The 14,844-nt window shown below is 40.6% G+C and overlaps 1 protein-coding gene across 1 annotated transcript in view; it reads right to left on the reverse strand.

The window, feature by feature from the left end:
* LOC135099943 (uncharacterized) overlaps positions 1-14,844 on the reverse strand; it is a 156,415-nt gene that overhangs the window by 107,858 nt on the left and 33,713 nt on the right. The window contains exon 6 of the mRNA XM_064002677.1: positions 12,667-12,803. Within this exon, the coding sequence (XP_063858747.1) occupies positions 12,667-12,803 (137 nt within the window). The remainder of the gene's footprint in view (positions 1-12,666; positions 12,804-14,844) is intronic.

The following is a 14,844-nucleotide window of genomic DNA, read 5'->3' on the forward strand; positions in this document are numbered from 1 at the left end:
ATGATGGATAGAAAGAAAATTTGCGGCTAAATTATTTATAGTTCATGCGATTCATTTCATATACAACGCCTCGCCAGTGGCTTGAGTTCAGTGCGTTTCGTGCAGTTTCGTCTGTAATCGCGAACTAAAATATCAAGCATCAGGCTAAGGTTTTGAGTGACATTGAGTTAGTTATCTTTATTTTTTTAGTAAGTTATTTTTATTTGTAGTAAATAAGAGAGAGAGAGAGAGAGAGAGAGAGAGAGAGAGAGAGAGAGAGAGGAGAGAGAGAGAGAGAGAGAGAGAGAGAGAGAGAGAGAGAGAGAGAGAGAGAGAGACCATAAAATTAGAAGTGAGAATATGAGAATAAAATTAAACCGGTATGAAAATAAAGTAAAACTGATGTGATATGAAAGATTTGCGATTCTTTCACTTCATGCTTTCCTGAGACACGAAAGTTTTGCTTTTCTTTCGAGAATGAAATAAACTTGCATAACTTCGACAAAATTATGTTTCTTTTCATTTTTTTTTTTTTTTCAGATTCTTACCGTTCTCATTGTCCCATTATTTATTTCTTCCTGTACATAACGAAGCTCCGAAAACCACCCACGTTCTGTTGTTACTTATGAATATTTTTTACTTCACTCTTGCATGAAATTACACTTAAGACATTGGATTACGTTTCCTCTCATCACCATCTAAACTCTGCTCCCAGTATTCCTTAAAACCTATCCTGAAAATTTCTCTTCTCTCTCTCTCTCTCTCTCTCCTCTCCTCTCTCATCTCTCTCTCTCTCTCTCTCTCTCTCTCTCTCTCTCTCTCTCTCTCTCTTCTCCTCTCTCTCTCTCTCTCTCTCTCTCTCTCTCTCTCTCTCTCTCTCTCTCTCCTGCAGTCTTGACTCAATGTGGACTTATTCGTATGCTCATTTATGTAATTAGTCATTGCATAATTTTCTTTTTCGCTGTACAGCACTTTAATGTCTTTATTCTTTGGAACAGTGGATCTTCTGTACTTTGCGTAACTTTTTTGTTTAACTTACTTTCGAATTCCAACGTCCATCTTATTACTCAAACATCCAAAAGTTTTGCTTGACCACTTCATTTGTCCAAACACAAACATTAACTTTAGCCTTCCTTAGAAATTCCAGTCAATCATGTATACGACTCTCTTTTTTATTTATTTTTTGGCACATTATTTTTCTTTCCATATAATCCTTCTGAAATTATCCTTCTTTCTTCAGTCCTTCAATTTATATATATTTTTTTTCTCTCCGTGGTATTTTCTCGCATCATACAATATAGGTACGTTTTCAGTTATGCATCAGTCGGCAGTTGTTATTTAAGGTCTGAGTGATGAAGTAGACTCTTCCCTCGTAATCAGTGTCAAATCTCTGGCCAGCCTTCATAATGAAAAAGTAGAAGTCAATTTGGCATTTTACGCAAACTGGTTCACATGTGTCCGGTTTATTTTCTAACCATACGACAGGGTATTGCACTTCTTTTAGGACGCAAATGGATTGACGCTCAAGTACTTTCCTATATTTTATTTTTTACACTTAACGTTCATTATATTACATTCATGTTCTCCATTATTAAATTTCAGTGTATGCGAATTTTCGAAAGCCACTCAAGGAACAGAACAGCATAACCATCTATCATTAAAGGTCACGAAGATATATAATAGTTACTCACCCCAAAAATCTTTCAATTACTTCACATCTAAATGTATGTAGAGTATGAGTTCCAACGCTTACTTACAACACAGGCCATCCTTCTTGCCATTATGACTCCTATTTCACCTGTTACAGACTCCTTCCTCTTGCCAAAACGTCTCTCACTTTTACTGGTTTATACTGACAAACGCACCTCTGTATCTCGACTTGCATTTAAGAGAATTTTAACTTAATGACAAAACACTTAGAATTTCATCACAATACTATGAAGAAAATATACAACCGACGTTAATGAATATTTCTCACTACAATTGTATATAATTATCTCGGACCTAATTTGAGCGAGAGATGCGATGTCTAAGAGAGAGAGAGAGAGAGAGAGAGAGAGAGAGAGAGAGAGAGAGAGAGAGAGAGAGAGAGAGAGAGAGAGAGAGAGAGATGTAATTGAAAATGAGAAAGATTAATTACTGTCAGTGAAGACGTAGTAATAATTGCGGCTGGTGCAGTTTTCCCAGAAGACATGATGCGAGATAATAACTTGTGGTCTCGTACATTGTTCTGTGTTTTTGGTGCCTTCCCTGCTACGTGAGGCGAGTTTAAGACGACTGATGACTTTGTGTATCTGTACCATACTTATATCTACTACTACTACTACTACTACTACTACTACTACCGCCACTACGACCACTGCCGCCGCCACCACCACCACCACCACCACCACCACCATCACTACTACTACTACTACTACTACTACTACTACTACTACTACTACCATTACCACAACTACTACTGCTACATGATGCACCATCAGCAGTCAGTCTACGCACAGTTTGTATCTTCTGCACGAAATACACTCAAGAAACTATTACAGGATATAATTCCATCGCCATTAACTGCTATCATCCTAGCTTTGACAATTATTTTTACCGTTCCTGCTTCGTCTCTTACAATTTTTTCGTGACACCCGTAATGGTCTTTCTGCGGTGGAAGTCTTTAGTACTTCTTCCCTTCATCCTCTTGCTTTATCAATTCTTGTGTGGCTTTAACCTTAAACTCAGTCACACAGGAGGGAGGAGGGCGGTACATTTGTATCCCTGCCAGACTTTCCGCGTGTTGGCTCAGTTGTTGGTCGGGGAGTGTTGCCTTTTGACATAGCCCTCCCTGACGTGTCACTTCTCGCTGTCAGTTTTTTTTTTTTTCTCTCTCTCTCTCTTTCCCTTTTTTTTTTTTTTTTTCTTATTACCCAAACTGTATGCAATGTTTTCTTTGTTTCCTCAATAAATTTACTTTCAAACAGGTGTGTCCTCTTCTTCTTTTCTTACTACTTCTCTTTTCTCTCTTCTTCTTACTCTTCTTTCCTGGTAGCCGACAGAAATATCATCGTATTCCTTTCTATGTGTGCGGGGAAGTTGGTGTTGGTGCAAGACTGTTGCGGGCTTTCATCAGCGCGTCCACCCGTCATAGTTGTATTGTCATGAAGATCTATGGTGTGATAATGTTGGGTAATTCTTGTGGGTAATGTTTTATTGAAATTTATCTTTGTACTGTAAAGACGAGGTGGTCCAATGCGTCTCTCTCTCTCACACACACACACACACACACACACACACACACACACACACACACACACACACACTCTCTATCTCTCTCTCTCTCTCTCTCTCTCTCTCTCTCTCTCTCTCTCTCTCTCTCTCTCTCTCTGTGTGTGTGTGTGTGTGTGTCTTGAAAGTACCAGCTGGCGTTTGATGGTTCTTGCCAACAAAGGGGAAAGTTTTTTGTAGCACCTCACAAAGGAGGGAGCCGCAGGCAGCTTCCTTCCTGCTGCTGGAAATCAGTATACGATGCGGGAGACAGGAGGAGAGAAGTCGATAGTATCCATTGAGATTTCTGAAGATATGAATGTGGTAATTATTTCGTTTCGTCATGTGCCTTTTTTATGTGTTATTAAAGGAAGATATTGGTGAAATCTTCAGAGACCTGTCACGTGAGTAAAGGAGAGGAAAGGAATGTAGAAAGGAGAAGAGTAAAAGAAAGGAATAGGTAAGTTGGCTGTGTATAAACGAGGGAACAGACAAGTGAGGAACAGGAGGAAATGACAGTGGGAAGGAGAAAGATAAAAGAAAGATGCAAGGCAGATCAAGTTGTATATAGAGGAGAGGCAGCAGACAAGTGAGGAACGAGACAGATATAATCATGGATACCAACATGACCGAGACCACATTGTTTCCCGCTTGGCTGGCTTGAAAAATATACTCTCCTTATCCTTTGTTTGCAGAGGTCCACCTGCTGTCTTTTCGTAGTGACAGGCAGCTTTATTTCTGGGTTGAGGCTCACACCGGATAAAGAAGAGACATGACCTCTGGGTTTGATTGTAAGGAAGCCCTCTGCTGCCCCTCTAAGTCAGCCAGCGTTCTATTTTTATCCCAGAGGATCAGGATGCGTGCGGGAGATGATAAGCCGCGGGGCACCAGCCGGGGAAGGCGCTGTATATCTGGAGGGCGGTGTAGTGGTTCAGAAGAGTCCTAAAGCAACTGTGCTTGTACGAAATTCCATATGTGGATTCTGCTTGTTGTGAGAGGATGTTCGTTGTACTTGATAACAAGCGAACGATTGATAATAAGTTGTTTTTAAGATCAAAGCGGGAATTAAAATATTACAAAGCCATCCCTCTTCACTTTCGAATGGTTATTGCTTAAAATGATAAACCAACTACAATGTTTTACCTTGACATGGTTTGATAGAATAACATGATTTGTTTAACACTGAAAAAATGAAAACTAACATTGTCCTAAAATATGATTATATATAAACTGAATTTCTAATTTAATTTTTTCGGTTCCATCTCTTTCCTTAGGCAGCTTTTCATCATTCATTCACGCTGTAAGCTTCCTCCTCTCATCCCTGCCTCTTTCCCTGGCTCTCCACTCGACCATTCATTACTGGCCCTCGTCCTCCCCGTCCCTCGCCTCACTCTGCCATTGTCACGCTTCCTGGGACCTTCCTTGCCCCTCCATCAACGGTAGCGTCTGGATGGCAGTTCTCTTCTCTCATCAGAATGCGCGGTTGTGACGTTTATATTAAGACTCATTATTTGTTTACTGTTTCTTTCGCTGTTCTGGTGTTTTTGTGTAGCTTTGTCCATGGAAAACATTGTCTCATGCTTTAGGGGGTATGTATGAATGTTATTGTTACCAACCACCACGACGGACGACGACGACAACAACAACAACAACAACAACAACAACAGCAGCAACTATTACTACTACTACCACCACCACCACCACCCCTATTACCACCACCACAACTACTATCACTACTACTACCACCACCATTACTACTACTACTACTACTACTACTACTACTACTACTACTACTACTACCACTACCACCACAACAACTACTACTGCTACTGTTACAACTTGTGCTTATGTTACTGTAGTCGTTGGGTTTCTACGTTGTATTAGTTGTTACTGTTACTGTAATTGATAATATATTAATAATGATAAAAAATTATGAAGTTAAAAGTAATGATGGTAATGGTAATAATAATGATGATGATAATAATGATGATAATAATAATAATAATAATAGTAATAATAATAATAATAATAATACCAATGATAAGGAAATAACTAGAAATAAAAGAAAAAAAAGAAAAAAGAAGCCAACATGAACAATTACAGGAAACAGAACAAGGGAGAGGAAATGAAACCAGTTCGGTTCTTTGATATAAAAAAAATAGACATCTTACTGTCTCTCTCTCTCTCTCTCTCTCTCTCTCTCTCTCTCTCTCTCTCTCTCTCTCTCTCTCTCTCTCTCTCTCTCTCTCTCTCTCTCTCTCTCTCATTACTATGAATAAAGGGAAATGGAAAGAAATAGGTGTGAAAAACGAGAAATATGCATACAGGTAATCAATATTGAGCCATTCCCTTTAACAATGCCAGAACGATGACCCCCTTTTTTATCTCTCTCTCTCTCTCTCTCTCTCTCTCTCTCTCTCTCTCTCTCTCTCTCTTCTCTCTCTCTCTTCTCTCTCTCTCTCTCTCTCTCTCTCTCTCTCTCTCTTCCGGGTCCTTCTCTCCCTCTGGAACCCCTATTATTTTCCCCCTCCACTCCTCTTTTCCTTTATGATTTTTTTCTTTCCTCTCAATCCTTTTCTGTTTTTTTTTTATCATTCTCTCTCTCTCTCTCTCTCTCTCTCTCTCTCTCTCTCTCTCTCTCTCTCTCTCTCTCTTCTCTCTCTCTCTCTCTCTCTCTCTCTCTCTCTCTCTCTTCCTCTTTCTTTCTCTTCTCCTCTTCCGTATTTCCCATTCCTCCCTCACTCCCCTCCCCTCCCTCTCTCCCTCTCCCTTCCCTCGCTTTCTCCCTTCCCTCCCTAACCTCTTGGTCTCCCCTCACGCCCATAAAGCTTGATTGAGTTTGATAAGAATAGAAAACTTTATTCACAATAAAGAGTGTAATGGTACACAAAGGAACACAAAGAATGAATAAGCACCTGCAGATTTGTTGGCCCTGACGTTTGTACTCGAGGTTCTTGTTGTGTTTTATTGTTTGTGGTGTATAAGAATAGTGGGTGGTGGTGGTGTGGTGGTGGTGGTAGTGGTGGTGGTGATCCTTGATTTGATACTCTCTTCTTCAAATTTCATCCATAAGATCGCATATACAATGTTAATTCCTCCTGATTATGAGTCTTAAAGCGTCGCGTTATGCAAAAATAATAAAAAAAAAAAATACATAATAAAATATAAAAAGACGAGAAGAAAATCCCTGGTCGGAGGATGAGATTCCATTATCGTTAATATTCTTGGCGTCTCTTAAGCGATCATGCAGAGCGGAAGGAGGGAAGAGGGAGAGGAGAAGGAGCAAGAAAAACAAAAAAGTAAAAGAACGGGTAATATCATTAAGAAGGTGCCACGGGATCCTTTATGAAATTTGATTACGTTAGAATGACTATCGTGTGTCGAGAGGCGATGGACGAGAGGCTGATGGATGGATAGATAGGTAGTGGACATATAGATAGATAAATGTAGATAAATAGGTGAATAGGTAAATAGTTATGTAGATACGCAAATAGGCATATAGATAGATTGATAGATATATAGGTAGGTAGGTAGATAGATAGATAAATAGACAGATTCATTGAGTGATTAACTGATTGATTAAATGCGACTCAAGAATGGGTTCGTGAAATAAGTATGATAATTAACCACTTAATGTCAAGGTAATGTTACGTTTAAATTTAAGAGAGCTTCTATAGTTCCAGGAGAAGCCCTCGAGGGAGAGATTACACCAGGGAAGGAGTCATGGCTGAGGGAGTGAGGAAGTAGTGTGGGAATGAAGGAGAGCTGATGCGTAACGTGTGATCGGCAGAACAAATTTGGTAGGGAATAAAATAACGCTCTCCTATAACTGACAGATGCAGTACACCGTGAAAAATGAATAAATAGATAAACTTAGTTCGAGTCACGGTTACATAGTTTTGGTACAGCCTTGGTTAAAGACAGGGTAGTCTTCTGTATGTACTTTTAATGCTTTTTGTGTTTTCCTTCAATAATTACTCCCCTGATCTCCATAGAATCTGTCAGCTGTCAGGTTTTACAAGAATGACATCAGATCAATGGTGTAAAGATTAATGGAAAACACTAAACGCGGTGGAATTGAGTGTTGGCTACCCTGCGACTGACTTTCAGCTTAAGGATCCCTAAGCTAATGTATTGTTCCCTCAAAGGATAATAAAAAAGTTTTCCAAAGTAATAAATATGTTATATCGTGTGCGTACAAAACAAACCTGAACTTCTTTTATGTAAGAGGAGGTCTAGCCAAGGGCAACGAAGAGGGCTGAAAAAAGGCCTCTTGAAGGTGCCAGTCCCCAAAGACTAAAGTAAAAAGGATTATCTTTAAAAGTTTGTGGTCAGGGTTACATATACGTAAAGCCCTGGTGTTAGGAATCTATTGTGAAACTTAAGGTCCCACAGAAAAGTACCACCACCTTTGATAGACGCACCTCACGTCACTGTTCATTGTGGTACTCTGTCATCGCGCCCACCTTTATGGTCCTGTGTATGACCGTGGTGACTCTAAACATGCCAGCGGAAGAGGAAAATGGTAGTTCATAGTTCAATATATTGCTTTTAAGAGGCACTACATAACTACGAGTAGAATTAACGAGATTCACGTGCATGAGGAGGTAAAGGGTCTTTAGTTGGGAGAAGAGTTAAAGGGAATCGGGAACGTGGAGCTGAAAGTTGAAGAAAGACAGAAGAGAAGAGAGAAAGTAAGGGATGGATGAGCAAGAGTGAGTTGAGGCGGTGAAGAAGGTATAACAGGAGGAAGAGCAAGACGAAGAGGTAGGATTGAAAAAGGAGGAGGAGCAGGGGCAGGAGACGGATAGGGGTCCTTCCTGTCGTGTTGCTTGCTGGTGACAAAGTATTTTTGCAAGACTGGTGTGTCACAGGTATGGTGTTAGTGAGCTGGCGTTCATCCTCCGTTGCCATGACCACCGCCTGATTGTTCCCATCGCGACACCCTGCTGATGAGGGGCGAGAGCCGCGCCATCTAATCGTATTATTTCTTTTATTGCCACTCCGTAATTCGCCTTTGATTAAATGTACCCAAAGCTCAATTTGATTTTTTTTACCAATACAGTACCGATGGTTTTTAATGAACGAATCAATGCTTACAAATATCTCCCCTTTACGGAGGCTTCATTGAGGTCAGTTTCTGGTGCTGCGTTCTATCTGGATTTTTACTCGCTACTGATGGCCAGGCTCGTGTACCAATTTGTCTCCAGTGCGACGTGTGATTGGTGCAAAAAATATGACGTAAAGGTGCTGTTGTGATGCCAGAGAGGCGCAGAGAAAAGGAAGCGACGCCTCTTTACTTTTTGACCCTCATGTAAGCCCTTACTGTACCATTTCTTCTGCTGTTTTTTTGTAGGTGAGTTGGGGTGTGTGTGGGTGGGTGGCTGGATAGGTGTGTGTGTGTGTGTGTGTGTGTGTGTGTGTGTGTGTGGATGTGGATGTGGGTGTTGGTTTGAATGGGAGTGCGTGTGGATGTTGTTGTTGTTGTTTCAGGGTTTCGGAGTTCGATGTGACACGGATATGTATTTGATATTTTTGGCTTGTTGTGAACGCAACTGTTTGGCACGACTAGAATTTGGCTTTCGTGAAATTGTATGTATTAATTTGAGTTTATACATTTAATTTCTGGTCCATAGTCGCTCTAGGCTCCATATTAAAGCCTGTTATCGGAACGAGCAGTCAATATTTTTGCGGCACTGATTTTTTGTCGAGTGAAATCTATGCAGTGCCATCGCATTTTTTTTTTTTTTTTTGCATAAAGTCAGGGGAAAATCGCCACTCGGTCCCGTGCATGGAGGTAATTTTAACTATTGGCATTCCATATAAATGTGAAATAAATGTAGCTTCAAACCAGCATGTTTATCTCTATCCAGTCCCAGTCCCCGGTGTTAAAGAGGACAGCCTTGACCCAGGGCTGCCCTTCACGTGACTGCCTTTTGATGATTTTTCCGTATGTAGTCCTGCGGTGCCTGAGAAGACTCCTCAGATCAGTATTCTCACACTTTATCCACACTACTTTTAAGATGCTGTAGTGGAATTTACAGGTGTTTTCAGAAGCGTTTTCATGAATTTAGTGATGGTTAAACAAGGATTCTGCATTATTAATTGGGGGAAAAATCTTGAGAACCTGAATAACCATCTCTGTAGCATTAGCAACTGTCTTATTGATAATGTAAATAGTTTAAGATAATATAATAGTTTAAAAGCCTTTGTAGCCTTAGAAATAGACTTATTGAGAACAAAAATCGTTAAAGAACACGGTCAATATAAATATTCTATGCGAGATGAAGCATTAACCCAACCAGGAGGATAATGGTGTCACCCATGTCGGTGCTGCTCGGGAAGTTGGGAGCAGCTGCAAAGGGGAGTTTCTGCAGCAGCCTTGCCTCATTGCTCGCACGCATTATCGCCGCGAGAATTTCAACTCCTCTCGAGCATCTCCGGGAAACTTAGCAGACTACAGTTATACTTCAAGGCGTGGCGTGCCAGAAGGGGGAGCAAAGGAGAAGCGGCGCTGAGAGACAGAAAGGAAGAGGAGGAAGAAGTAATGAGGAGGAAAAGAGAAATATGTGACATGATGTGAAATAGACATTAACAACAATTCATAAATGGATGACGATGATTCTTCCAGATAGTTGTGAAGAATTGTACAAGAATATGCGCTGATTTCGAGCTTACTTTGTCTGCTGGAGGGACAGTTAGAGGGTCTTGACACCTGCACCAGCACGACAACTTGCCTTCTTTAGTTTTATCGCTATAACATGTTCTTGATAGTGGTGTGTGTTGGAATGTCCTTATACAGAACGGAACACTAAACAGACACCACCAGTAAAAAGTAGAGAGAGAGAGAGAGAGAGAGAGAGAGAGAGAGAGAGAGAGAGAGAGAGAGAGAGAGAGAGAGAGAGATGGTCCGGAAAATACAATATCGGTCAACATTATCGCACCCACATACTAGAAGTGACAAAAAACTCTCTCTCTCTCTCTCTCTCTCTCTCTCTCTCTCTCTCTCTCTCTCTCTCTCTCTCTCTCTCTCTCTCTCTCTCTCTCTTTCGCGTCATCCGTGATCAGCGACGCGGTGCACCCAAGTTTGGTTTCCATTCTTTGGCTTCCTTTTTTGTGGTGCGTGAAGGAGCGTCGCGCCTGTTTTGCCGGGATGCAGTTTGTCACCAGGAAATGTGACAGTCGCAGCGAGTTCTTGGTGCTTTGCGGGAAGGAGATTTTTCGCTGGGGGACGTTTTCTTATTCACACGAACCTCGATGTCATGGAGGGGAATCAGTCAAGATAAATAACGTACTTTAGACTGATAGTGGATTGTAATGGAAGGATTATTGAAAGAAAGGATGAGAGTCTGGTAAATATAATAAAGAAAAGATCTTGTTAACAATGAAAATAAGAAATGGACGCGAGACTAAAAGTAGCTTGTAATGAAGGAATAAAGGAATGAAAGGAAGAAGAAGAAACATGCTAGATTAAATGTGACTTGTAAGAAAAGAATTAAAGAATATAAGAGAAAGTAACGAAACATAACGGCAACCAAATATAGTTTTTAAGAGAAGAGGTGAAGAAATATAGTTAATGATTGATTACATGTCACAGGACGGTCAAGAAGAAAATAGGACGAAAAGGGAAGGTAAAGCATAGACGTGACTGTGCTAAGGTGATGCTCCTTAAGAATTCCCACCGCGATGCCCTCTATTGGCCAGGACGGAACGAGGGAAGAAGGTAGGGGAAAGAAGAAAAGGACGGGCAGCCTCTCCTGGGACATCCTTCACTCTCAAGTCCCCTCAAGTGGTCACTTCTCAGCACTTCTTCTGTATAAGTTGATATTGAAAAAAAAAAAAAGTATGATCGAAGACTCCAGGAATATTTGCCAAAGGGAGTGCCAAAGAAAAACACGCGAGTCAGGATATTGGCCTTGTTCGTCACCCTGTGGCGTGTGGCGGCTGAAAAGACTGAAAGACTGAAGGAAAGGACGTTGAAGGACGAGATATGAAAAATGTGAGTGTAAAATTATGAACTGGAAGAAACTGGAGATGGAGTGACATGAGAAGCAAGTGAACGGCGCAAAGGCAGTACACTTTACACAAGTTTAAGTTGGAATAGAAAAAAAAAAGAATAACAAAAGCTTGAACTGCAATAAAAGGGAGCTGGAGTGACATGAAAAGCAGGTGAATAGCGCATTACTATATACAGCAGTTGTAGCCACTCAGAAGTTTAAGTAGTGATGCCAAGTAAGAGGCGATATATTTTTGCTGAGATAGTAAAATAAATTTGCCGAGAGCATCTCCAGGCAAAGGAAAGGAAGAGAAGTGCTTTGCCAGACTGTTGCTTCGGGCCACGAGGAGAATACCAAAGATGCATGCGCATTTTCAGAGAGAGAGAGAGAGAGAGAGAGAGAGAGAGAGAGAGAGAGAGAGAGAGAGAGAGAGAGAGAGAGAGAGAGAGAGAGAGAGAGAGATGCTGCGTGTTTGTGTGTTTGTGTGTGTGTGTGTGTGTGTGTGTGTGTGTGTGTGTGTGTGTGTGTGTGTGTATGTTTTCATACTTAAGCTAGGAAGGATATAACGTCACTTTTTATAATCTGAATTTCCTCCCAAATGCGGCAGTTAAGAGCCAAGCATGAAAATCACCCTCTTATTTTCTCTCTAAACTTCAGCGTAACTTGACGTTGGTCTTGAAGCTTCTTTGCAAATTGGAGTTAAGGCAAAGTTTTCTCGTCGCGCCTCTCTTGACTTGAGCGAAAATTTCCTTTCATTTTCTCTTGATTGGTTAGTTTTAATTCTACTTTATAGAAAATATGTTCATTCTGTTCATGCACGATATTTATAAGGCAGTAGAGGGTACATACTCTACTTACGCTATCATACTGTAGGAGATAGGTTTAATTCTACTTTATACGTTCATTCCGCTAAGCTACGATATCTATAAGAAAGAACAGACACTCCCTCTCCCTGTCCACTATTGTACTATAGGACATACCCAAGAAGACGTTTAGAAATGCAATGTCCCGCTAAGGCATTTTTGGAAACCCTCCTCCATCCTTCTTTATCTCCTACATGTTTGGGATGTCAAGGGAAGAGGGAGGGATGGCGATAGAAAGGCAGACACCCAAAGCGACCCACCCAGCCTTGTTTACCCCTCAGTTAGCCCGTGTAATGCTAGCCTCTCTTTTTCCACTGAGGGGAGAAACTGCGCAGAGTTCGAGTGGGAGAAAGGAAAATAAGCATGCTTTTGGTGGTTAGGTGCGTTTTGGGTATAATTATTCGCTTCAACGAGAACGAAAGAAAACGCGTTCTGCCCTATGAGGAAAACTAAGTGAATTGTAGTGAAGGGAAGACATGCTATTCGTAAATGACGTCAGCGGAAGAGTTAAGAAAAGTATGAATAATGATACACTTGAGAGGAAAGTAAGAGCAGGGTGCGGTTCTTCTACTTACGTTTCTGCCGTGGTGGTCTCGGGTCTGGAAGAGGCCGGCGAAGAGTGCAGCGATGTTGGCGGTGTAGGAGGCCACGAAGATGACGCTGAAGGCACCCCACACATTGATGAGTACCTTGTTGGGCCACGACTTGGGGGCTGCGGAGCAAGGCAGAGGTAGTGAGACGCTGCAGGATGTACAGTCATGATTGTTAATGCGATTTCCTTCTGAATTACGTAAAAATTCCAATATTAATATTTCAATTTTTCCTGTTGCTGATAGTACCACCACCACCACTACTACTACTACTACTACTACTACTACTACTACTACTACTACTACTACTACTACTACTGCTACTACTTACTTTTGCCACCACCATTATAACTACAGGCATAATAATAATAATAATAATAATAATAATAATAATAATAATAATAATAATAATGAAAATAAATCACCATTAGAATTACTTACATAAACACAAGAAAAGCGTGAAAATATTCATATGTTTATTTATTTCTTAAGACATTTTTTCGTTCTTTTGTGGAGCAGAGTCTGGTGAGAGGATGAGGGGAAGGAGGGAAGGGAGCGCCAGTGAGTGTAAGAAAGGCCAACAGCGGTTTTGTCGTGAAGCGTGAATGGGACGCCGAAGGAGAGAAAGAGAGAAAGAGGGATCCTTCCAGTCTTTTTTTATTTATGGGTGAATAGAGACAATGTGACTTAATGGAGGGTACGGGTTGTAAATAATGTGAAAAAAGAAGGAAGAAAGGGTGTTGGGAGTGATGAGGGAGAAAGGTACAGAAATGAAAAGGGGGTATAGAAACAATTGTAATGAAGAAATATGTATCTGCATAAGAGGAACAGTAAGAAGGATTGGTTGAAGAGGACCAGTGAGACGAAAAAGAGTACAATATAGGCAGATGTGATCAAGTAACAAGTAAGGCAGTTTACAATATTATATTTTCTTCCCTTACTCTTTCTCCTTACTCTTTCTCCCCTCTTATGCTTCCCTTATTCATCCACTACTCTTTAGATTGTTATTCTTGCATCACTGTTACTAAAGTAGACATAAATTATCACCATTCACATGAGAGGAGAGGAAAAAGGGAAATGTTCTTCATCCGCATCTCCTGCAAACTTCCGTAGGAGCAAAATTAGAAAAGAAAGAAGGAAAATTTAATCTCTTCATGACTGCAGGGGCTTGTGCTAATTAAAAAGCTTATATTTTGCAGGATGTGAATTACGAACATCACGTGATTAGTGATAATTTAATGTCCGTGAAATTATCATTTTTCCAATTATTACTTCCGCGGGTGCCCACTATATTCTAATCAGGGACAGCACGATTTCAGAAATAATAGAAATATAAGTATCATCGTTTCTCATTTCCACATTGCTTCTAATTAAAAAAAGAAATGCTGAGTAACCGACCCATCATAATAATAATGATAAGGAGGAGGAGTAGGAGAAAGAGTCAGGACAGCAATCAAGGTAGGAGGAGGAAGAGGAGGAGGAGGAGGAGCTACGATAATAGGAAGAAGAAAGTGAAAAGGAATTAAAGTACCAGAAATTAGTCAGAGAAAGTTAAGGGAAAGTAGAGGTAGTGGGAACTGGAGGAAGCAAGAGGAAATTGAGAAAGAGGAGGAGGAGGAGGAGGTGGTGGTGGTGGTAGTGGTGGTGGTGGTGGTGGTGGTGGTTATGGTGGTGGTGGTGGTGGAAATGGAAGACAAAAAAGGTGGTAGAAGTTGAAGAAGACTAAAAAATTGAGGAAATAGGAATCTGAATAGAGTTGATCTAGGTAATGATAACGAAGAAAGAACAGAAGATTGATAAACCGCAGGAAACTAAGAAGTGAGAGAAGGAGAAAATGGGAAGAAGGAATAATGATGAAAAGGATACGAAGTAAAGAAAAAGGAGACAAAGGAAGGAAGGAAATAAAAAGCAAGAATGAATTAAGGAAGAGCGAAGAGTATGGACTTAAAAAGAAATACGTAAGAGTAAAATGAGATAGCAGATAATTTTAAAAAGTGCTGAAATATAAAGGAAATAATTAAGAAGCAGCAGGAATATGGTAATTCAAGCAGAAAGACCAGGAAGCAGCAGAGGTGGAGAAGAAAAGAATTGAAATAGAAGAAATTAAAGAGGAAGAGGAGGAGGAAGGGGAGGTATAAAAAGAAAATGAAGAGGTGAAGAAAG

The sequence above is a fragment of the Scylla paramamosain genome, chromosome 4 (assembly GCF_035594125.1).
Source record: "Scylla paramamosain isolate STU-SP2022 chromosome 4, ASM3559412v1, whole genome shotgun sequence".
Classification (NCBI taxonomy): domain Eukaryota; kingdom Metazoa; phylum Arthropoda; class Malacostraca; order Decapoda; family Portunidae; genus Scylla; species Scylla paramamosain.